This window comes from Oncorhynchus keta, chromosome 29 (assembly GCF_023373465.1).
Source record: "Oncorhynchus keta strain PuntledgeMale-10-30-2019 chromosome 29, Oket_V2, whole genome shotgun sequence".
Taxonomy (NCBI): Eukaryota; Metazoa; Chordata; class Actinopteri; order Salmoniformes; family Salmonidae; genus Oncorhynchus; species Oncorhynchus keta.
The window spans coordinates 35,524,493-35,548,954 of NC_068449.1; the positions used below are offsets into that span (position 1 = coordinate 35,524,493).

A 24,462-nucleotide genomic window follows, 5' to 3' on the forward strand; every position below is an offset into this window, starting at 1 on the left:
AGAAAAGCAGGTGTAACAGTGAACATACAGTTGAAGTCGGGAGTTTAAATACACTTAGGTTGGAGTTATTAAAACTCATTTTCAACCACTCCACAAACTATAGTTTTGGCAAATCAATTAGGACATCTACTTTGTGCATGACACAAGTAATTTTTCCAACAATTGTTTACAGACAGATTATTTCACTTATAATTCGCTGTATCACAATTGCAGTGGGTCAGATATTTACACACACTAAGTTGACTGTGCCTTGAAACAGCTTGGAAAATTCCATAAAATGATGGCAAGGCTTTAGAAGCTTCTGATAGGCTAATTGACATCATTTGAGTCAATTGGAGGTGTACCTGTGGATGTATTTCAAGACCTACCTTCAAACTCAGTGTCTCTTTGCTTGACATCATGGGAAAATCAAAAGAAATCAGCCAAGATCTCAGAAGAAAAATTGTAGACCTCCACAAGTCTAGTTCATCCTTGGGAGCAATTTCCAAATGCCTGAAGGTACCACGTTCATCTGTACAAACAATAGTATGCAAGTATAAACACCATGGGACCATGGAGCCGTCATACCGCTCAGGAAGGAGACGCGTTCTGTCTCCTAGAGATGAATGTACTTTGGTGCGAAAAGTGCAAATCGATCCCAGAACAACAGCAAAGGACCTTGTGAAGATGCTGGAGGAAACAGGTACAAAAGTCTCTATATCCACAGTAAAATAAGTCCTATATCGACATAACCTGAAAGGCCGCTCAGCAAGGAAGAAGCCACTGCTTCAAAACCGCCGTCAAAAAGCCAGACTACGGTTTGCAACTGCACATGGGGACAAGGATCATACTTTTTTGGTGAAATGTCCTCTGGTCTGATGAAACAAAAATAGAACTGTTAGTCCATAATGACCATCATTATGTTTGGAGGAAAAAGGGGGAGGCAAAGTTGTGGCAAAATGGCTTAAGGACAACAAAGTCAAGGTATTGGAGTAGCCATCACAAAGCCCTAACCTCATCCTATAGAACATGTGTGGGCAGAACGGAAAAAGCTTGTGCGAGCAAGGAGGCCTTACAAACCTGACCCAGTTACACCAGCTCTGTCATGAGGAATGGGCCAAAATTCACCAAAATTGTAGTGTGAAGTTTCTGGAAGGCTACCTGAAATGTTTAACCCAAGTTAAAGAATTTAATGGCAATGCTACCGAATACTAATGTAGTGTATGCAAACTTCTGACCCACTGGGAATGTGATGAAATAAATAAAAGCTGAAATAAATAATTCTCTCTACTATTATTCTGACATTTCACATTCTTAAAATAAAGTGGTGATCCTAACTGACCTAAGACAGGGATTTTTTATTTTATTTTTAATTTTACCCCTTTTTCGTGGTATCCAATTGTTGTAGTAGCTACTATCTTGTCTCATCGCTACAACTCCCGTACGGGCTCGGGAGAGACGAAGGTTGAATGTCATGCGTCCTCCGATACACAACCCAACCAAGCCGCACTGCTTCTTAACACAGTGCTCATCCAACCCGGAAGCCAGCCGCACCAATGCGCCGGAGGAAACACCGTGCACCTGGCCACCTTGGCTAGCGCACACTGCGCCCAGCCCGCCACAGGAGTCGCTGGTGCGCAATGAGACAAGGACACCCCTACCGACCAAGCCCTCCCTAACCCGGGCGACGCTAGGCCAATTGTGCGTCGCCCCACGGACCTCCCGGTCGCGGCCGGTTACGACAGAGCCTGGGCGCGAACCCAAGGACTCTGATGGCACAGCTGGCGCTGCAGTACAGCGCCCTTAACCACTGCGCCACCCGGGAGGCCAGACAGGAAATTTTAACTAGGATTAAATGTCAGGAATTGTACAAATCTGAGTTTAAATATATTTGGCTATGGTGTATGTAAGCTTCCGACTTCACCTGTACATGCAGTAGTACTACTGTGCATAGCAAACAGCCACACATGCAAAACCATAGAGCCTAGCTCACATGCTCACAAACATAAACAAATAAACAGCTCCTCTCACCCCCACCCCTCCAGTCACTCCAGTAGCTCAGCGTCCATCTCTCTGTCTCTCTGTCCTCCTGATTGGCTGGATATGGAGCTTAGATGGTCAGAGGGAGAACAGACTTTTAACCACAGACACACTGAGCATGCGTCAACCACACTGTGTCAGTACACAGACACCACTCTAGTCTACACACAATCTTATGCCTCAGTCTAGACTCTAATGTATTACAGCAGCTGGGCCAAATACATGATACAAATACAATATGAATGGAGGTGTCAGGTGTGAAAACATCCTCTCCCACTCTCACCCTGTTGTGTCATCGTGACATAGTTTCACCACACGGATACTTAATTTTCTAGACCTAGATTCCCTGTGTATAGTTCTACAGTCAGCAAGTGTGTCAAAGTTTCATTTGACAGAACTGGTAGGTCCTGATGAGCAGATAGAAACATGATTTGTGTGACACTTACCGATAATCTGTCTGGATTAGTCATCACAAAATACGTGCGGATTACAGGAATACAGGAATATACAGATGTGCCATTAAATTAAAAAATGTAACCAGGAAGGGCTCATTGAGATTTAAAATGTCTTTTTCAAGAGTGTCTTGGCAGCACCAAGTCATTACAAAAATGACAGAAAAACAACATGAAAAACTACAAGTAATCTAGTAAAAAACATAGAATTCACAAGAGTATAACAAAATCAAAAATATCAAATTAAAAACATTGACAGGTCAGGAAATCAGTCTCAAGATCATTCATCAGTGATTTAAAAATAGCAATTGGGACAAGTTCTTCCAGGTTAAAAGTATTTTGTATGGTGTTCCAAGACGATGGCACAGAGTACATAAAAGCCCTTTTACCAAATTCAGTTAAGACATTTGGAACAGTTAGGAAGATAAAGTCCAGCGAACAAAGAGAGTACCCACCGCATTTCTGACCAATAAAAATGCCCAAATAAAAAGGTAGTAAACCCAAAATGGCTTTGTAAATAAAAGTATACCCGTGCCTGAGCCTACGAGTGACTAGAGAAGGCCAGCCAACCCTGGTATCCAAAGTGCAGTGGTGTGTAAGGGTTTTGCAGTTAAATCTCAAAGTGCCATGGTAAAGGGTGTCAATTGATCTCAAACACTGAGCGGAGGCATTCAAATATTAAATATCCCCATAGTCTAGTAAAGGTATAAATGTAGCTGATATACTATCCTCCTTCTGGCTTCAAAAGAAAAACAGGCCTTATTCCTAAAATAAAATCCCAATTTCATGTTACATTTTTTTGTAAGTTGTTGAATATGCAATTTAAAAGAGAGGCCATCATCAATTAAAATTCCAAGATATTTATATAAGGTTACAACCTCCATCTCCTTGCCCTGGCGGGTAGTAATAATGGGTGAAAGGTTCAGAGGTCTATGTCTTGCTTTAGAAAACACTATTAGTTTAGTTTTGTCAGTATTGAGGATAAGCTTCAATTGACACAAGGTATGTTGAATAGTATAAAAAGCAGTTTGCAAGTTCTGGAAAGCTTATGTAAGAGACGAGGCACAACAGCAAATAACAGTATCATCAGCATAAAAATGAAGTTGCGCATTTTTTACATTTTTGTCTAAATCATTTATATAAATAGTGAATAAGAGAGGACCAAGTACAGAGCCTTGGGGCACACCATTAAAGACAGACAATTTAACAGACATAAGCCCATCAAATTGAGTGCACTGAGATCTATCAGATAGATAGTTAGCAAACCATGAAACTGCATGCTCTGAAAGACCTACACTCAACAATCTCTGCCTTAGTATAGCATGATCAACTGTATCAAAAGCCTTAGAGAGATCAATAAAAAGTGAGACAAAGCGGACAGTGAACAAGAAAAAAAAGACCAAGATTCTGAGTGGATAAACTGCAATGATATACTATAACCTTATAGGCCTACAGTATAAAAGTCTGGGACATCTTTGGTGACAGCGATTTACCGCTCTCCTGAAAGCTTTCTTACCAATCAATTGTCACTGCCCAATCCAAATCACCCAAACCACACTGGTTCGTCACAGCTCCTCACAACACTCACAAAACACTCACATTTCTTTGTTTTGTTTTTGTAATGGATAGGGTTGAAAAGATACCAGTAATTTACCAAAGTTACCGGAATCTTCAGTAATTTTAGTAATTAACAGAAAATCTATGGAAACCTATTGTAACTTTTGTAATTTATACTTGAATAACACATACAGGAGCATTCACAAGTTTGGACATACCTACTGAAGTTTTTATATTAGTAGTATTTTTTATTATTTTTTATTTTACAATTTTCTACATTGTAGAATAATAGTGAAGACATCAAAACTATGAAATAACACATATGGAATCATGTAGTAACCAAAAAAAGTGTTAAACAAATCAAAATATATTTTATTTTTTAGATTCTACAAAGCAGCCACCCTTCACCTTGATGACAACTTTGCACACTCTTGGCATTCTCTCAACCAGCTTCATGAGGAAGTCACCTGGAATGCATTTCTATTAACAGATGTGCCTTGTTAAAAGTTCATTTGTGAAATGTCTTTCCTTCTTAATGCGTTTGAGCCAATCAGTTGTGTTGTGACGAGGTAGTGGTGGTATACAGAAGATAGCCCTATTTGGTAAAAGACCAAGTCCATATTATGGCAAGAACAGCTCAAATGAGCAAAGAGAAATTACAGTCCATCACTACTTTAAGACATGAAGGTAAGTCTGGAACATTTCAAGAACTTTTAACGTTTCTTCAAGTGCAGTCGCAAAAACCATCAAGCACTGTGATGAAACTGGCTCTCGTGAGGACCTCCACAGAAAAGGAAGACCCAGAGTTACCTCTGCTGCAGAAGATAAGTTCATTAGAGTTAACTGGACCTCAGATTGCAGCCAAAATAAATGCTTTACAGAATTCAAGTAACAGACACATCTCTCAGGGGTGGCAGGTAGCCTAGTGGATAGAGTCCTGGGCCAGTAAACAAAAGGTTGCTAGATTAAATCCCTGAGCTGACAAGGTAAAACTCAGTTAAGGCAGTTCATAGGGTGTCATTGTAAATAAGAATTTGTTCTTAACTGACTTGCCTAGTTAAATAAAGGTTAAATAAAAATAAAACCATAAACTGTTCAGAGGAGACTACGTGAATCAGGCCTTCATGGTCAACTTGTTACAAAGGAACTACTACTAAAGGACACCAATAAGAAGAAGAGACTTGCATGGGCCAAGAAACATGAGTAATGGACATAAGACCGGTGGAAAGCTGTCCTTTGGTCCAAATTTGCGATTTCTGGTTCCAAACACCCTGTTTTTGTGAGATGCAGAGTAGGTGAACGGATGATCTCCGTATGTGTGGTTCCCACTGTGCAGCATGTAGGAGGAAATGCCATGGTGTGGGGATGCTTTGCTGGTGACACGGTCAGTGATATATTTAGAATTCAAGTCACACTGCATTCTGCCGTGATACGCCATCCCATCTGGTTTGTGCTTAGTGGGACTATCAAACACATATATATCCAGGCTGTGTAAGGGCTACTTGACCAAGAAGGAGAGTGATGGAGTGCTGCATCAGATGACCTTGTCTCCACAATCACCCGACCTCAACCCAATTGAGATGGTTTGGGTTGAGTTGGACCGCAGAGTGAAGGAAAAGCAGCCAACAAGTGCTCAACATATGTGGAAACTCCTTCAAGACAGTTGGAAAAGCATTCCTCATGAAGCTGGTTTGCCAAGAGTGTGCAAAGATGTCATCAAGCTAAAGGGTGTCTACTTTGAAGAATCAAAAATATTAAATGTATTTTGATTTGAATAACACTTTTTTGGTTTCTACATGATTCCATATAAGTTATTTCATAGTTTTGATGTCTTCACTATTACTCTACAATGTAGAAAATAGTAAAAATAAAGAAAAACCCTTGAATGAGTAGGTGTGTCCAGACTTTGACTGGTACTGTAAGTTCGACAGTGTTGGGCCAGTAACAAGAAAGGTTACTGAGCTGACAATGTAAAAATCTGTCATTCTGCCACTGAGCAAGGCAGTTAACCTACTGTTCCCCAGGCGCCGAAGACGTGAATGTCGATTAAGGCAGCCCCCCGCACGTCTCTGATTCAGAGGTTGGGTTAAATGCGGAAGACACATTTCAGTTGAAGGCATTCAGTTGTACAACTGACTAGGTATCCCCCTTTCCCTTTCATAGACAGTGCCTTCAGAAAGTTATTTTTTATTTAACTACATTTAAAAAAATAATAATAATAAGAACAAATTATTATTATTTTCAATGACGGCCTAGGAACAGTGGGTTAACTGCCTGTTCAGGGGCAGAACGACAGATTTGTACCTTGTCAGCTCGGGGATATGAACTAGTCCAACGCTCTAACCACTAGGCTACCCTGCCGCCCCGGTATTCACACCCCTTTGACTTTTTCCACATTGTGTGGAATAGCCTGGATTTCAAATGGATTAATTTGAGATTTTTGTCATTGGCTTAAACACAATACCCCATAATGTTAAAGTGGAATTATGCTTTTTTATATATATATATATATATTTTTTTTTTTACAAGTTAATTAAAAGCTGAAATGTCTTGAGTCAATAAGTATTCAACCCCTTTGTTATGGCAAGCCTAAATAAAATATGTTCAGTCGTGAAAATTTGCTTAACAAGTCACATAATAAGTTAGATGGACTCACTCTGTGTGCAATAATAGTGTTTAACATACTTTTTGACTGACTACCTCATCTCTGTACCCCACACATACAATTATCTGTAAGGTCCCTCAGTCTAGCAGTGAATTTCAAACACAGATTCAGCCACAAAGACCAGGGAGGTTTTACAATGCATCGTAAAGAAGGGTTGGTATTGGTAGATTGGTATAAAAAAGCAGACATTCAATATCCCTTTGAGCATGGTGAAGATATTAATTACACGTTGGATGGTGTATCAATACACCCAGTCACTACAAAGATACAAGCATCCTTCTTAACTCAGTTGCCGGAGAAGAATTAACCGCTCAGGGATTTCACCATGAGGCCAATGGTGTCTTTAAAACAGTGACAGAGTGTAATGGCTGTGATAGGATGGACAACAACATTGTAGTTACTCCACAATACTAACATACTTAACAGAGTGAAAAGAAGGAAGCTTGTAAAAAATACAAAAACATATTCCAAAACATGCATCGGGTTTGTGGCAAGGCAATTAACTCTTTGTCCTTAATACAAAGTGTTATGTTCGGGGCAAATCCAATACAACACATTACCGAGTACCACTCTCCATATTTTCAAGCATAATGGGGGCTGCATCATGTTATGGGTATGCTTGTAATCGTTAAGGACTCGCAAGTTTTTCAGGATAAAAAATAAACAGAATGGAGCTAAGCACAGGAAAATTCCTAGAGAAACAATTTGTTCAGTCTGCTTTCAACCTGACACTGGGAGATGAATTCACCTTTTATCAGGACAATAATCTAAAACACAAGGCCAAATCTACACTGGAGTTGCTTACGAGGAAGATATTCCATTTTCAAAACCTAGATTAGTGTAACTTTACAGTGTCACAAGGTCATCCCCGAAGTCAAGACCCTGTGACCGCAACACGGTTGTCACTACTTACCACAGACACAAAGTCTCTCCCAATTTCTACAATTTATCTTCTTACAATGTGATTAGATAACGATCAGTTATCATGGCTGAACTGAGATGAATGTATAGGAGTTAAAAAATAAGAAAAAACAAGGATGGCCCGAGGGCGGTGACAGTAAGGTGAAAGCAACCTATCAGAGAGGGAGCTGTAAATCTACTCGGACAGATTGATGGCAGGTCACATTCCATGACAGGACTCGGCCTACACACACACACATTCCATGGGGGCAGAGACAGAACACAGCACATCCACTGGACGAGCACCTCACCTTTAAATTAATGTTTTGTTTTCCAAAGATCACACAGTTAATACAAAAACATACTCAGACCGACTTAGACTATAAAGAGGCCTCAGCATTAGTGCTTAACCTGGTGAGAAGAGAAGAAAGAGGAGAGAAAGATTACATTTTCCAAACCTAGACTAGTGTAGCTTTACAGGGTCATCATATCAAGATTTATGAGGTCATCCCGAGGTCAACACCTTGTGACAGCAATGTGTTTTTTACTAGCTACCAGTCACAAAGTCATAAACCCCGCCTATTTCTAAAATGTATCTTATTCAAATGTGAATGCCTAAGCCTAACCATAGAGGAATATAAAAAAGCGAATTGTTGATATCATACATTTGTACGATATAGCCAATGTTGACTTTGTGGCTGTGGTAACTAGTGGGAACCAGCAAGCAGCGGCTGCTCTGGCAACGTAGTGAAAGGATTAAATATTTACCCATGTGGGTGGTGAAGTGTCGGTCAGTCAATCAAACTACAAAATGGAGGTGGTCAGCAGACAGCAGTAGTAGGACAAAGGGGCTAGGTGCAGTCAGAGGGAAATTGGAGTTCCTAAGAGTTGTTTACAGGTTAAGTGATCATGGGACTATACTGTTGTGGAGCACCTTTGAGCTGAGAGCCCTGACTGTGCAAGGACTACTACACTGTTATTCAATGTGTTTGTATGGGCTAATAGCAGGAAGGCCAAATTAACATTTTGATCAAACTATTTTTGCATATATTTTATTTCATAGGTCAATGTGTCTTAAAATTACAAATCAAACAGCAAAATGGTCCTTGGTATGACCTTAAGATAATTCCATATATCTTAGAAGAACATGTATTTAAGGGGTTAAATACATGTTTAAAAAAATGTGCTTTTCCTGATCTTTCTTGTCTCGCACATATAGGAAAGACACTTCGGAACAAACTTCCGTTAGATTTTTTTGATGTTGTAATGGTTCTTCTGGGGAAAGAGAGGCGGACCAAAATGCAGCGTGGTTAGTTTTGTGCATCTTTAATAAAGATGAAAGTACAACAAACTACAAAACAAGAAACGTGAAAAAACCAAAACAGTCCTATCTGGTGCCACAAACACAAAGACAGGAACAATCACCCACAAAACAGGCTACCTAAATATGGTTCCCAATCAGAGACAATGACTAACACCTGCATCTGATTGAGAACCATATCAGGCCTAACATAGAAATAGACAAACCAGACACACAACATAGAATGCCCACCCAGTTCACGTCCTGACCAACACTAAAACAAGGAAAACACACACGAACGATGGTCAGAACATGACAGTACCCCCAAGGTGCGGACTCCGAACGCACAACCTAAACTATAGGGGGGGGGTCTGGGTGGGAATCCGTCCTCGGTGGCGGCTCTGGCGCTGGACCCCACTCCATAATTGTCTTAGTCCCCCTCCTTAGCGTCCCTTGAGTGGCGACCCTCGCCGCTAACCTTGGCCTAGGAACCCTAACAACGGGCCACACTGGACTGAGGGGCAGCTCGGGACTGAGGGGCAGCTCGGGACTGAGGGGCAGCTCGGGACTGAGGGGCAGCTCGGGCAGGTTGATGAATCGAGCAGATCCTGGCTGGCTGGCGGTTCCGGCAGATCCTGGCTGGCTGGCGGTTCCGGCAGATCCTGGCTGGCTGGCGGTTCCGGCAGATCCTGGCTGGCTGGCGGTTCCGGCAGATCCTGGCTGACTGGCGGCTCCGGCAGATCCTGGCTGACTGGCGGCTCCGGAAGATCCTGGCTGACTGGCGGCTCCGGAAGATCCTGGCTGACTGGCGGCTCCGGAAGATCCTGGCTGACTGGCGGATCCTGGCAGTTCTGGCAGATCCTGGCTGAATGGCGGATCCTGGCTGAATGGCGGATCCTGGCTGAATGGCAGATCCTGGCAGTTCCGGCAGATCCTGGCTGACTGGCGGATCCTGGCTGACTGGCGGATCCTGGCTGACTGGCGGTTCCGGCAGATCCTGGCTGACTGGCGGTTCCGGCAGATCCTGGCTGACTGGCGGATCCTGGCTGAATGGCGGATCCTGGCTGAATGGCGGATCCTGGCTGAATGGCAGTTCTGGGAGATCATGGCTGAATGGCAGATCCTGGCTGACTGGCGGATCCTGGCTGACTGGCTGTTCTAGCAGATCCTGGCTGAATGGCGGATCCTGGCTGACTGGCGGCGCTGGGCAGACTGGCGGCACTGGCGGCGCTGGGCAGACTGGCGGTGCTGGACCGAGGAGCTCTGGCTGTGCTGGACCGAGGAGCTCTGGCGCCTCTGGAATGAGGGGCTCTGGCATGAGGGGTGGGAGCTCTGGCAGCGCCGGACAGGCGGGAGACTCCGGCTGCGCTGGAGAGGAGGAAGGCCCCGGCCGCGCTGGACAGAGAAGCTCTGGCGCCTCTGGACTGAGGGGCTCTGGACTGAGGGGCGGAAACTCTGGTAGCGCCGGACAGGCGGGAGCACCTGTGTTGATGGGACGGAGAGACAGCCTGGTGCGGGGTGCCGGCACTGGTGGTGCAGCGCTGGGGACACACACCTCAGGGCGAATGCCTTGCATACTACGCCAAATCAACTGCTCTCTCTCTTCACACTCCCCCAATTCTATTAACACCTCCTCGAGTGTCTCCTCATCTCCCATCCGTTCACTCTCCTCCATTCTGTCCAATAACTCCTCGACCCTCTCAGACTCAGCCCTCAGCTTCGCCGATAGCTCCGACAACATCCATGGCTCCTTACGGTTAACAGGGGGAGTTGGCTCAGGTCTGACTCTGCCACACTCTCCCTGTGCCCCCCCCAATACATTTTTGGGGGTGCCTCTCGGGCTTCCAGCCGCTCTGCCGTGCTAGCTCCTCATAATGCCGCCTCTCTGCTTTCGCTGCCTCCAGCTCGGCTTTGGGGCGGCAATATTCCCCTGGCTCTGCCCAGGGTCCTTTCCCGTCAAGGATCTCCTCCCAAGTCCATTCTTCCAAATAGTGCAGCCTCTCCCACTGCTGCTGCTGCTTCTCTTGCTGCTGCTTCTGCTGCTGCTGCTTCTGCCTCTGTTGCTTCTCCTGCTGCTGCTTTTGTTGCTGCTGCTGTTGCTCCTGCTGCACCTGTCGCTTCTCCTTCTCCTTCTCCGTTTACCACGCCGCTTGGTCCTTGGTTGGTGGGTAATGGTTTTCTTCTGGGGAAAGAGAGGCGGACCAAAATGCAGCGTGGTTAGTTTTGTGCATCTTTAATAAAGATGAAAGTACAACAAACTACAAAACATGAAAAAACCAAAACAGTCTTATCTGGTGCCACAAACACAAAGACAGGAACAATCACCCACAAAACCCAACACAAAACAGGCTACCTAAATATGGTTCCCAATCAGAGACAATGACTAACACCTGCCTCTGATTGAGAACCATATCAGGCCTAACATAGAAATAGACAAACCAGACACACAACATAGAATGCCCACCCAGTTCACGTCCTGACCAACACTAAAACAAGGAAAACACACACGAACGATGGTCAGAACGTGACAGATGTACTATCTTGTCACATGTAGTGAATCTGTTATTCAATGATTTCGTATGGGCTCAAAACAGTATGTGTCCCCTCCCCTCCCCACTCCCCCCGCCCACCTGCAACCTATAAATACGTTCCCAGAGCAGGCAAAATGTTAATTTAAAAATAAAAAAGTTCAGTTTTACTGGTCAGAAAACGTATGGCTTCGTTCCCACAACCAATGTGGAACCCAAAACATACGTTCCCACAACTCCCAATGAACCAAATGTGCGAGCTGGGTGTTTACCTTGATTCTGTGTCTACCCTCCGCCCCCTGAATACAGCTCTCTCCTCTGTTTACTCTGTAGTCTAATGAGAATTGTCTGAATCCGGTTACCATAATAAAATCAGCAACCTACTGTTCCGGAAGGCAGGCAGCTCGCTCACTAGTCATTTGTCCAGCCACAGGTCATACATCCAAAACACTATTCCCTAACTAGTGCACTACTTTTGACCAGAGATAGTGCACAAAATAGGGAATAGAGTTCCATTTGGAATGCAAACAGTGGTAGCCTTTCAACCTTCCGCTAGCATTTCCTCCTTTCATCTAGGTCATTATAAAAACGCATAGCAGAAATATACATAAACCACTGACCAAGGTCACAAAAAAAAGATTAAATGAAATACACTACATGACAAAAAGTATGTGGACACCCGCTCATCGAACTTCTCATTCCCAAATCATGGGCAGATGGTCCCCCCCCTTTGCTGCTATAACAGCCTCCACTCTTCTGGGAAAGGCTTTCCACTAGATTTAGGATCATTGCTGCGGGGACTTGCTTCCATTCATCCACAAGAGCATTAGTAAGGTTGGGCACTGAGCCATTGTTGCTCCTAGATGTTTCCACTTCACAATAACATCACTTGCAGTTGACTGGGGCAGCTCTAGCAGGGATGAAATTTGACAAACTGACTTGTTGGTAAGGTGGCATCCTATTACAGTGCCACGTTGAAAGTCACTGAGCTCTTTAGTAAGGCCATTCTACTGACAATGTTTGTCACACCTGACGCCTGTCAGCAACAGGTGTGGCTGAAATAGCAGAATCCACTCATTTGAAGGGGTGTCCACATACTTTTGCATATATTGTATAATATGATTATTATTGGGTAGTGATAGGATTGGGGGGAAACATTTTCAGATGGAACATAACCAGTCATTCCTTTAACAGTAATTGTGTTAGTAGTCTTGCTTTGAGGAGATATATCTAAAGTGAATGGATGTGACCAAAGTGAATGAGGGAGGAACATTTGGAGTGTGTAAACAGCAGTCAGCATGCTGCTGTGCTCTCTCAGCCGACAGGGGAACATACATGGTGGTTACGTGGAATCATGATCGATCATCTGGAGAATGGAAAGGACAAATGTGTGTGTGTGTGGGTGTTCATGCACTATCTACAGAACATGTGCCCTTCAGGCATCATCCAGTGCATTCTGAAACTATTTAGACCCTTTGACGTTTTGTTACGTTACAAGCTGTATTGTATTTTTTCCTCATCAATCTGCACACAATACCCCATAATGACAAGGCAAAAACAGATTTGTAGACATTTTTACAAATAAAGAATACAAAAACTACTGAAATATCACATTTACATAAGTATTCAGACCCTTTACTCAGTACTTTGTTGAAGCACCTTTGGCAGCGATTACAGCCTTGAGTCTTCTTGGGTATGACGCTACAAGTTCGGCGCACCTGTATTTGGGGAGTTTCTCCCATTCTTCTCTGCAGATCCTCTCAAGCTCTGTCAGGTTGGATGGGGAGCGCTGCTGCACAGCTATTTTCAGGTCTCTCCAGAGATGGTCGATCGGGTTCAAGTCCGGGCTCTGGCTGGGCCCCTCAAGGACTTGTCCCGAAGCCAATCCTGCATTGTCTTAGCTGTGTGCTAAGGGTCGTTGTCCTGCTGGAAGGTGAACCTTCGCCCCAGTCTGAGGATCTCTCTCTACTTCTCTCCATTTTTCTTTCCCTTGATCCTGACTAGTCTCCCAGTCCCTGCCGCTGAAAAACATCCCCACAGCATGATGCTGCCACCACCATGCTTCAATGTAGGGATGGTGTCTGCTTTCCTCCAGACATGACGCTTGACATTCAGGCCAAAGTGTTCAATATTGGTTTTATCAGACCAGAGAATCTTGTTTAGGTGCCTTTTGGCAAACTCCAAGTGGGCTTTCATGTGCCTTATTCTGAAGAGTGCCTTCCGTCTGGCCACTCTACCATAAAGGCCTGTTGGTGGAGTGCTGCAGAGATGGTTGTCCTTCTGGAAGATTTCCCCATCTTCACAGAAGAACTCTGGAGCTCTGTCAGAGTGACTATCAGGTGCTTGGTCACCTCCCTGACCAAGGCCCTTTTCCCCCGATTGCTCAGTTTGGCCAGGCGACCAGCTCTAAGGAAGAGTTTTGGTGGTTTCGAGGCTTTTTCCATTTAAGAATGATGGAGGCCACTGTGTTTTGGGGGACCTTCAATGCTGTACCATTCCCCAGACCTGTGCCTTGACACATTCCTGTCTCTGAGCTTTACGGACAATTCCTTCGACCTCACGGCTTGGTTTTTGCTCTGACATGCACTGTCAACTGTGGGACCTTATATAGACGGGTGTGTGCCTTTCCAAATCATGTCCAATCAATGGAATTTAGCACAGGGGGACTCCAATGAAGTTGTAGAAACATCTCAAGGACGATCAATGGAAACAGAATGCACCTGAGCTCAATTTCGAATCTCATAGCAAAGGGTCTGAATACTTATGTAAAGATATTTCTGTTCATTTTTTATAAATTTGCAAACACTTCTAAAAACCTGTTTTTGCTTTGTCATTATGGTGTGTAGATTGATTAAGGAATACTTTTTAAAATCAATTTTAGAAGAATGCTCTGATGTAACAACATGTGTAAAAAGGTAAGGGGGGTCTGAATAATTTTCTGAATGCACTGTAAATGACAGACCATTCATTGCTTTGGCTTTACTCTCTCCCATCTTACTATATAAAGAATGTTCTATCATGTATGATGACAAATCACCCCTTATAGAGAAAGAGGATAATTCATTGTATAATATGCTTTAGCCAGGCTTTGAAGATGCTGTGTGTGTATGTGTGTGTGTGCGTGTGTGTGTGTGTGTGTGTGTGTGTGTGTGTGTGTGTGTGTGTGTGTGTGTGTGTGTGTGTGTGTGTGTGTGTGTGTGTGTGTGTGTGTGTGTGTGTGTAGGCTCCTCAGAGGAGGAAGGGGAGGACCATCCTCCTCAGTGAATTTCATAAAAATAAAATAGTGAAACATTAAAAAAGGGATCATTTTTGGGTAAAAATATACTAAATACATTCACATTTCACTAAATAACTGATTAAACGCATTGTTTTGCAATGAAGGTCTACAGTAGCTTCAACAGTACTCTGTAGGGTAGCACCACGATGTAGCCGGAGGACAGCTAGCTTCCATCCTCCTCTGGGTACATTCACTTCAATACAAAACCTAGGAGGCTCATGGTTCTCACTCCCTTCCATAGACTTACACAGTAATTATGACAACTTCCGGAGGTTGTCCTCCAACCTATCAGAGCTCTTGCATCATGGACTGACATGTTGTCCACCCAATCAAAGGATCAGAGAATACATCTAGTACTGAAAGCACAAGCTACAGCTACCAAGCACTGCAGTGCATAAAATGTGGTGAGTAGTTGACTCAAAGAGAGAGAAGGACAATAGTTGAACAGTTTTGAACAAATTAATTTCTTCAAAATGAAGGAGAAGCAAGCGAGAGATCTAGCTATATTTCATATTGTTTTCACTTACTTAGCGAGCCAATGCAGCTATCTAGTTTAGCCTACTCAAACACATAGCTGAAACAGAGAGAGGGATGCTATGTTAGCTAGCTGGCTATGGCTATCCAACACGGGAACTCTTCCAAGTCAAGGTTTGGTTTAATTATTTTTTTGCCACTGGGGCCCGCCGGTTTAACTGCTAATCTGCCTGCTGACTGTACACTGTACTGCACGATTGTAGCGGGTTTGCTAAGATGTTAGTTCTAGTAGCTATGTTGACTTGACATTAGCTAATATGTTGTCAACGAAGCAGGCTGTGCCTTAGGTTTTTTGGCCTGGTCACACAGCTGATGTGTTGTGCACTGAAGTCCACAAGCGAAGGGAAATGGTAAGAGGAGGAGAGTGTTTAGATGTGAGATGGAATTATTGAACGATGAAAGGGACCACGCTGTTTGTGTGTGGCTGATATGAAAGTTAACTGTGTTTGCGTGTGATGAGGGGTGTATTCATTCTGCCAATTCTGTTGAAAAATGTTTCTTAAACGGAAGCAAACGGAACAGAGATAAACATACTTGAACTCTTGTTTGCAACCTTTAGACTAATGATGACATCCTACAGTATATCAGCTAGGTGCAGGCAAGATTGACATATTAAATACTGCCTTACACAATGTCTCCTTTGTTACAAAAATGTATCTCGACATGTGCATCTGTTGTAAACTTTCCTTCATAGGCTAGGTTGCATCAACCTCATGATAGGTGTAGGGAAAATTTGAGTAACATGTAGTAGCCTAAACCTATCGATGTTACATTGAGCTGGGTGTATGGGATATGAATGAGAGTCATCCAATTTGCTGTAATAGAAATAAGGCCATGCTCATGAAAAAAAATGGCATTGACCGCCACTGTTGTGTAATACTGTGTCTCTATATATATATTCTCTGGGAAGTGCTAAATATCCTATAGGAAGGCTTTGTGAGTAGGAAGGAGTAGAGTATTTCTATCACAGATTATTTAACATGCCAGATTGAGTCTCAGTGGTGTAGCTGAGAAAAGCAGGGTTGTGTGTGAGTGAGGATGCAGTTTGCAGAGAGTGGGTGGATGGGTAGAGGCAGTGAAATGTACATGCACACTGATCGAGAGTGTGGTGAGGTACTGTGTACGTGGGTTTGAGGAAACAATCAGTGCAACACGCACAAGAGATGTATTAGGTAAGAGTTTGTGATCTGTAGTGTACGTGGGTAGTAGGGAAACACATAAGAAATCACAGGAGTACACATACAGCCACCCACATTCACAGGGACACAGTGATTTCAGCTCTACTACCCATATCAGTGAGTGGGATTGTGGTATTCCGCACACATGGAACAGAGAGAGAAGAGAAAACAGTCCCACTACACCAAAAGGGAATTCCACTTGAAGTAATTAGGCCAAGCAAGGGCTTGTGCACATAGCAAAGTGTGCCACTGTCGCTTTCAGCCTCTGCCAGGTAGGGCAGAGTCCATACAGACCAACAAGTTTGACCAATTTGACTACAGATTCTAAAGTTTATCCAAACGGCAAGTTTCGAAGTTGCTCCAAAGTTAAATTTCAAATGATTTTTGACACCATTTCTCCAAACCAAATGTCGACGTGTTTTTAAGTTAAGGGTTAAGGTGTGGGATAGGGTTAAAACAGTATGTTACGAAATTCATTCTGAATGGTCAAGGGTTAAGGTTTGGGATTGGGTTAAAACATTACATTTACAAATTCATTCTGAATGGTCAAGGGTTAAGGTTTGGGATTGGGTTAAAACAAAAAAATGTGTGGGATTGAACACGAGACCTTCAGATCCAGTCATGACCTTTGGATCCATTCATAATGAATTTGGATCCAGTCATGGGATTACGGCCATCTGCCACCCCAGTCCACAACGCCCAAGCAAACCCAAGCCTTGATGGTAATAGTACTCACTGTTGCCCCTAGTGGCTGGCACACACACACACACCTGGAAGGCAAACGGTCACCTGAGTGTTGCAACAGAGTGCTTGTCATGCACAAGCACCAGACATAAATCTAAATCACAGCCAAATTAATTTACTGAGAATGTCATACTGCGATACAACTGCACATCTCCTGAGCTGTTTTGCAGAAAGAGAGAGAAATGGCAAGGCAAGCAGTAGAAAAGCTAGAAACTGCTTCATATTTGACTGTGAGGCTGTGGCTGTGTGTCAGGTTTTGGGTGTCAGTGTGTCTGGTTTGTTCAGTGGTGTCCACCTTGTTAGACCCGTTCAGTCCTCACCCTCTATTCAACACAGGTTAAGGAAAACCTATCAGATATTACTAGCTGGGCTGTATTTCATTCCAAAATGTTGTCCCCTCCCTTCTGCCCTTTGCTCACCCCCCTTCCCCCAAGCTGATACAACTGGAAAGGTGAAAGCAAGATGGTGGACAGTAGGTGTAGAAGTGAATGTGTACAACTGTTCAGTCATCTCACATCCAAAAAGGGCAGAAAGGAGGAAAGATATTTTTTGGAATTAAATAATGACCTTTAGAGGTTGCAACCTAGTATGTGTATTAGTATGCAACCTGTTGTAATATAATATGCTGATCTATGTTTATTTGTGTTCATATTTTTGTGAATAATTCACAATTTTTGCTATATCATACTGGCCACCATTAAGTATTTTTTTGACATGTATAGGAACAAGTTCACAACCTCACCTAACAACCTGGTATGTGATAAGGAAATGTGTGCTTACTCCAAGACATGCTCATAGCCTTTCAAATCATTGACTAACCAGAGGCTTGTGAAACTAAACAGCCTGCTACACTTTAAACCCATGTGCATCCCAAATGGCACCATATAAAACGGCCAAGTTCTAGTCACAACGCTATTCAGTTGGTAAGAGACAGACATTCCGTAAATACTAGGAATAGATTGTCCACCATCTATGGCGTTATCCAGACAGAAAAGAGAAATAGGCAAAAGAACATTTCGATTTAGCGCAATAAAGAAATTGAATAAATTAACTGAGCAAACTAGAAACCTTTCAATATGTAAATTTAAACACTATTTTAAAACGATTTAAATATAATACATAGAAATGTTGTGGGACTATAGTAGATGAAGAATCAATATGTTTTAGATTGAGTATTTATTGGGTCACTATGTTAGTATATTATGTATGTTTGTAATAGTGTGTTATATGTGAACGTGTGTTTGTATTATAAATTGTATTTTAATGTTTAAGGACTCTTGGAATATTAGTCCAAATGGGGACTAAAAGAGATCAAAATAAAATGAAATTGAATTCCCCACATAAAATCAAATCAAATGTATTTGTCACATACACATGGCTAGCTGGGTTTCACCAGAGCCCTGCGCTGGTCAAAAATTGCGCACTTTGTAGGGAATCGGGTGCCATTTGAGATGAAGACCTGGTAAACTCAGGCATTTTACTCATGCTGATTCAGTAATTCCCAACAGTAGCTCAACACCATACAGACTCAGATATCAATTATACACACTGCATAATTTATTGCCAGTTTTGAGTACAATACAAAAATATTGGTTAGGCCCGGTTGATACATTTTAAGCATTTCATTCATTTCAAAATATAGTAATAAAATAGAGCATAATATTGTACCATTTTACAAAAGCTTTGAATCTTCATTCCTGCATGCATGAGCGTTTAAAAGTTTTTAAAAATTGTAAAGCAGATTCTCATTTGCAGGACAAGCTATTCCAATCTAATCGAATGTCCATTTGTATTACATTGTCTACTAAGTGCTCTGCTAAATGTATCAAACTCCTTGTAAACACCCAGAGGAATCTGATTAGGGTTGGAAAATGTTGATAACCTGGGAATTTTGTAAAAGTTTTCCATAAATCCTGGTTGGAATATTCCCGGAATCAGGAGGTATCTGAAATATTCCAACCTGGAGATCTGTTAAAAATAAAATAAAAAGCTGAATTCTTCAACCCTACTTCCTATGCACACTGTGGAGTAATCTGATACAGTATTCCATGAGATTCCCTTCATTTTCCACCACTATCCCTCACCCATCCTAGATTCCCAGTTCCACTGCAGATCCTTTCAAGAGGAGCACTTCTGAAAAAGGTTCACATGGATGCTCCACATGTATGGCTACACACATACAGTAAGGTTCCTGGCAGGGTATGCATTTGAACCTGCGTTGATTGTAAAGGTCTGCATACGCATTCAACTCACTAGCAGTGCAAGAAGCAGAGGTGCCAGACTGCCAGGTAGGCCTACTGTAGCTAATTGCTACTCAAATGAATGCCACATATTATGGTGATGTTTAGTACTCTGTATTTAGTTTAGCATTTACGTTTAATATTCTCACATTTAAAAAGAGCTAGATATGTTTCATTAATATGTATGAAGACTGAATAAGAGCATTGCATAACTTGTGTATAGATAACAGTAGAATGGTATAAATATTTCAGTTCAAGTCTGCTTTGTACAGGTAGGGCAGGCATGCGGGTTTCCTGCAATTTTTTCATTAAAATTCAGTTTGTCAACATTCATGATGACAGACTAAGACAGCACTCTGAAACCTTCCCTGACGGAGAAAACAGATACAGATTGTGCAACATTCTGAGACAAGACAGTCAAACTAAAACTAAACACACACTCTCCCTCATTCTGAACAAAAGCTGACAGTTCAACTTTAATCAAATGTAAAAAAAAAAAAACTATTTGTGGGTTATAACCTAATTTAGCTGTCGTAACAAAAATATCTGTGCTGTGTGATAGGACACTAATAGATATAATGCGATTTGGTTTCCGTTGCCCTAGCAACCCTCGGGTCTGTAAAACAAACATGTGCGGGAGGGAAAAGTACAAAAGTGAATGAGAGAAGAGAGGGGGATGCAAGAGAGAGGAAAGAGAGAAAAGGTTGACTGGGTCATTGCGTCGTTTTAAGAGTCTGCTCAAAAAAGGATATTCTCCCATAACAGGAGCTATTTCCATGATATAATCTGGGCCCTGCTGAACATGATGTATTATAAAGAAAGTAAACTTAGCATCTAAAGTACTCTGTGGTCCAAGAAAACGTCAGGGGCCAAGATAGAAGTTAAACTGTGCGAAGGGATCATTATGACAGTGTTCAAATATAGCATAGCACCTTTAGGAAAGAAAAGCATTTTGTTCAAACATACCTACAGTTCAGTACAAATACAATATACTTAAACAGTCAAAAGTAGGTACATCATGTATACCAGCACTGACTGATTTTCCGTATGGTCAGTATCACAAATTGACTGTTTTGTATTAACATTGGAACAAAACATGTCAAATTGATTAATTTGAATTGACACATGATAGAACAGGGGTGTAGTCATTACGCTGATTCTGTTGCAAAACATTATGTCCGTTTACGCCAAATAACGAAAACGAGAGTTCCTACTTGACAATTTCAGGTAGGTTTGCTTATTTTTGGTTGTTGAACACGGTAAAGGGTTTCCGTTGCAAGATGTAATGAATACACCCCAGACGTTGTGTTTTGGGATGTGAGCACATGCGGCATCTATAATTGAAGCCAGCCTAGACTTATGAACACAGTGCTAAAATTGATAAGGGTACTGTATGCAAAAGGCATTATGTACAGGTAAAAAATAAAGCTTACAATTACACAAAAATAGAAAAAAAGCATAACGCTATTTGTGCCGTTTAAAAGCAGTTTAAAAGTATTCACATCTCTGTTATACACCCGTCTTTAAAGGGGTAGTGAACCATGATATTTTTGGGGAGTGTATGATCATACGCAGTAATTTTCTAAGACATCAAATCCCTCCAAATAGAGGAAATAAAAATCCACATCCTCATCTTCTCCTAAAGTGCTTGGTGGCCATTGTTGTAGCTACTGAAGTACTGTGAAAAGGAGAGGGAGTGGAGCAAGCTACTCTGTGGATGGATGGAAGTGTTGCCAGCCTGTGTGAATTGGCTTGATCGTGTGGGTTGCAGAGTGGAGAACAGCTTGAGTCAAGAGGAACAGGTGGAAAGAGCCGAGGCTACCCGCCCACACAGTGACACATCCAGCACAGACACACATTCACACACTAAAGGCGTCAGCATGCTTCGGTTCGACTGGCGCCTAGCCGAACGAGTGTTCTCGCATACTCCCTTAAAAGACATTCGCTTGGAAAATGAAAAAAAAAAAAAAACAAGCAACATTACTGTGTGTCAATCTGAAACACTGTAGCCAGTATACGCTTCCGCAAAATAGTAAGAACTAATTCAAGATAACCCAAGAAATCTGTCATTCATTGACATTTTTTTGCAGAGATCTTAGTCGCACAATTTTACATCTAACTAAGATGCTTGGTGCAGTATTTCTCAATGAAAGAATTTGCATTAAAACGAGTCGCCTCGTTGAATGACAACAAAGACTTTATTGAAGAATCCCTATTGTTGACCAATCACTGACGAAGGGGCGTAGACTTTGGCTCCGAACTTCAGCCTGCATCCAGAAAAGAAATGAGTGTGCCTGAACAGCCGAAAAAGCCCAAAACTAACAAAAATGTCACAAAATATCGTCATAATATATGCACAAACTTCTCCAAACTGTTTCGGCTGGGAAGCATGTGGATACCTTAACACACACACACACAATGGATTGAGGATGAAGAGGAATCAACTTATATGATTCTTCTATGTGGGTGGAGGTCCGTCGTAGCGTAGCATGATGTTGAAGGAGCGGGCAAAGTTGTTGGACAGAGAGCAGCTGGAGCCTTCGTCCATCCAGGGCAGGAAGAAGGCGAAGAGGAGTAAGGCCAACAGCAGGAGCCAGAGGGGCAGGGCCACCCGACACACACGGTACAGTAGGCCTGGAGTCTTCCCCTACAGGGAAACAATATAGAGATGTTAACACATACACTGTGTGTATATATATCCATTTACACAAACACTCACAGACATCAATAGTTGTGAGTATGGTAATTGAACCCATGAAATCCCATTCTCATACTTTCTCTCAAATGCACATACTGTTGTACATTCCTTGTCTATACCATTAAGTGCACAAGTAAATAACCAGTGATTGAGGATAAACCGTAAACTCTTTTAGAGGGGCCATGTAATTATATGGGAAACAGAAATGCCTCAAATTCAACCCCAAATGACATCAAAACTAATACAAAAGTAGGTGTTTCACTCAGAGTATTTCTGTCTCCCATCCAACTGAATGTTAATCCAATGCGCCAGACACCCTGTACATCTGCCTCTCAACGTGGAGGAACATTCTGTGATGCTGAAATTTAAATAAATGCTTCTCATACTTGCTAGGTAATGGTGCCACATTTGACTGGTTCATAATGAAACAACGTGCCAATGTCTAAAAAGGGGTAAATCTGGGATCCCAACAACAACAAGACGGCTCAGCTACATTTTGTTGGTAGTCGGCTAGGCTTGAGAAATGTCACCACTCAAATTCATAGACAGAGTTATGGACTGACAATCCATTATAGTACAATTCTAGTTTTATGTACCAGTTTGATGTACATTTCCCAGATATCCCAGGGAGTGTTAAACTAAGTCACTTTTAAGATGACTCATACAGTAGGGTCAGTGTTCGCTCGCTAAGTAAACAAACAGTAAAGGCTCACAGCCCTTTCAATATAATCAGGGTTGTGATGGCACACACAGAGCATTAACGCACACCACAGAGCAGAGTGCTCTTCCAAGTGAAGAGAGTAAATCCTCGCCCACTCTGTCCTCTCTGCACTCCACCTTTATGCTCACTCACCCAGTTCCATCAACCCACTCTCCCTCCTTCTCTCAAACTACTTTCCAGAGCACCCATGATCGAGAGAGGAGGAAGACGAGGAAGGGCAAGAGAAAGCCTCTCGACAGGCCTGCACCTTTCCTCGTTCTACATCTATATCCAAACTCCCATCACCTCTAAGAATATTCGAAGATAAATACACAACGCAGAGGTCAAGAGGGAATTAACTATCAATGGAAATAGTTGTTTTTCTGTAATGGGGAACTGAAGATTAACGGGACAGGGACACAGGAGGGGTTTCAGTCCAGGACTCATAGCTAAATGTGGCAAGGTCTCATTGGTCCAAATTATCTATACATTGTGCCTGAAACGGGATACTTGGCATTTGGCTATTGGCCCAATTATATTGGTCAACCACCGGCTAGGCTTGGGTTTAAACAGCATCATTGCTCTTTATTCAGTGAAGAAAACACTGCAGACAGGGAACAATCTACTTCCCAGCATAAAAACTATGATTTGTTCTCTTTGAATAAATATATTTTATCCCCCCGATTTCCTTTGGGGTCTGTGTTATTGAAGAACAACAACTGCTAACACCTCAGTCCCAGATACTCAAACTACACAGTCCCAATAGCAATAAATTTGACAGACAGGTGTTAAGCTCCCTTAAAGAGATCAATCAATCAATCATTGTATACAAGCGCTAAGCTAGTCAAGCTCAACCCCCTGCCTGACAGAACTATAGACAGCTATGTTCAGAGTGAAAATTGCTCAGAGCTGTTCTAATGTGAATAGAGGTGATGAAGAGGATTATTTTATCATATTTATGCACTTCAATTATAAATGAGACTGGTGATTAATTTTTGGGTAATTCATCATCTGGTGTAAGTGAGGATTGTGTGTAGCCAGTGAAGGAGATTGCTGTTGGCCAGGGGGTTTGAGTTTGTTGGGCAGTGGAGAGGTATAATGCAGGCCAGGTGGTGTGTGAACTCTGAGTTTAGTAAATTGGAGGGGTCCTCTGCAATCTCTCATGCCATCCTCTGCATGTTTGTGTTAAAGTTGACCAGGAAGTTGTTGTTGGGTTTGTCTTTTTCAGTAGATAGGAAGGTTGTAGGCCAGGGGGCGCGATTACGTAAACAACTCTATGTTTATACTCCAAAGTAATGACAGGTCAGAAAGGAACTGAAACTAGCGAATGAGACCTGAAGAGTCATCTCCCTTGTTATCTCCATAAGTGTGTGTATGTGGGACAAAGGCATGTGTGAGGTACAGGAGCCATATCTACAATCATAGGATAGTGTGTATTAAGAATGCTAACAAGCACCTTTAAAACATGACTAAAATAACTAAGGGAAGTAATAACAGTCGTCTATACAGTGTGAAAATCCAAGTTATGACAGATGTAGAGACTCATAGCCCGCAAAACTAGCAACCACAATTCCTATACAGAGATTTGTGGATGGATGAGTTTCCGTGTCTTATAGCGCAGATGCTGCAGTGCACTGATGTTTGTCATTGGGGTACTTTAGGCATGTACT

At 42.4% G+C, this 24,462-nt stretch overlaps 1 protein-coding gene across 3 annotated transcripts in view; it reads right to left on the minus strand.

The window, feature by feature from the left end:
* Positions 1-18,689: 18,689 nt before the first annotated feature.
* Positions 18,690-24,462, minus strand: part of LOC118362780 (nesprin-3-like) — a 45,618-nt gene continuing 39,845 nt past the window's right edge. For all 3 annotated transcript variants that reach the window (XM_035743383.2, XM_035743382.2, XM_052486465.1), the window contains one exon: positions 18,690-22,041. In XM_035743383.2, coding sequence (XP_035599276.1) covers positions 21,853-22,041 — 189 coding nt within the window. In that variant the 3' untranslated portion in view covers positions 18,690-21,852. The remainder of the gene's footprint in view (positions 22,042-24,462) is intronic.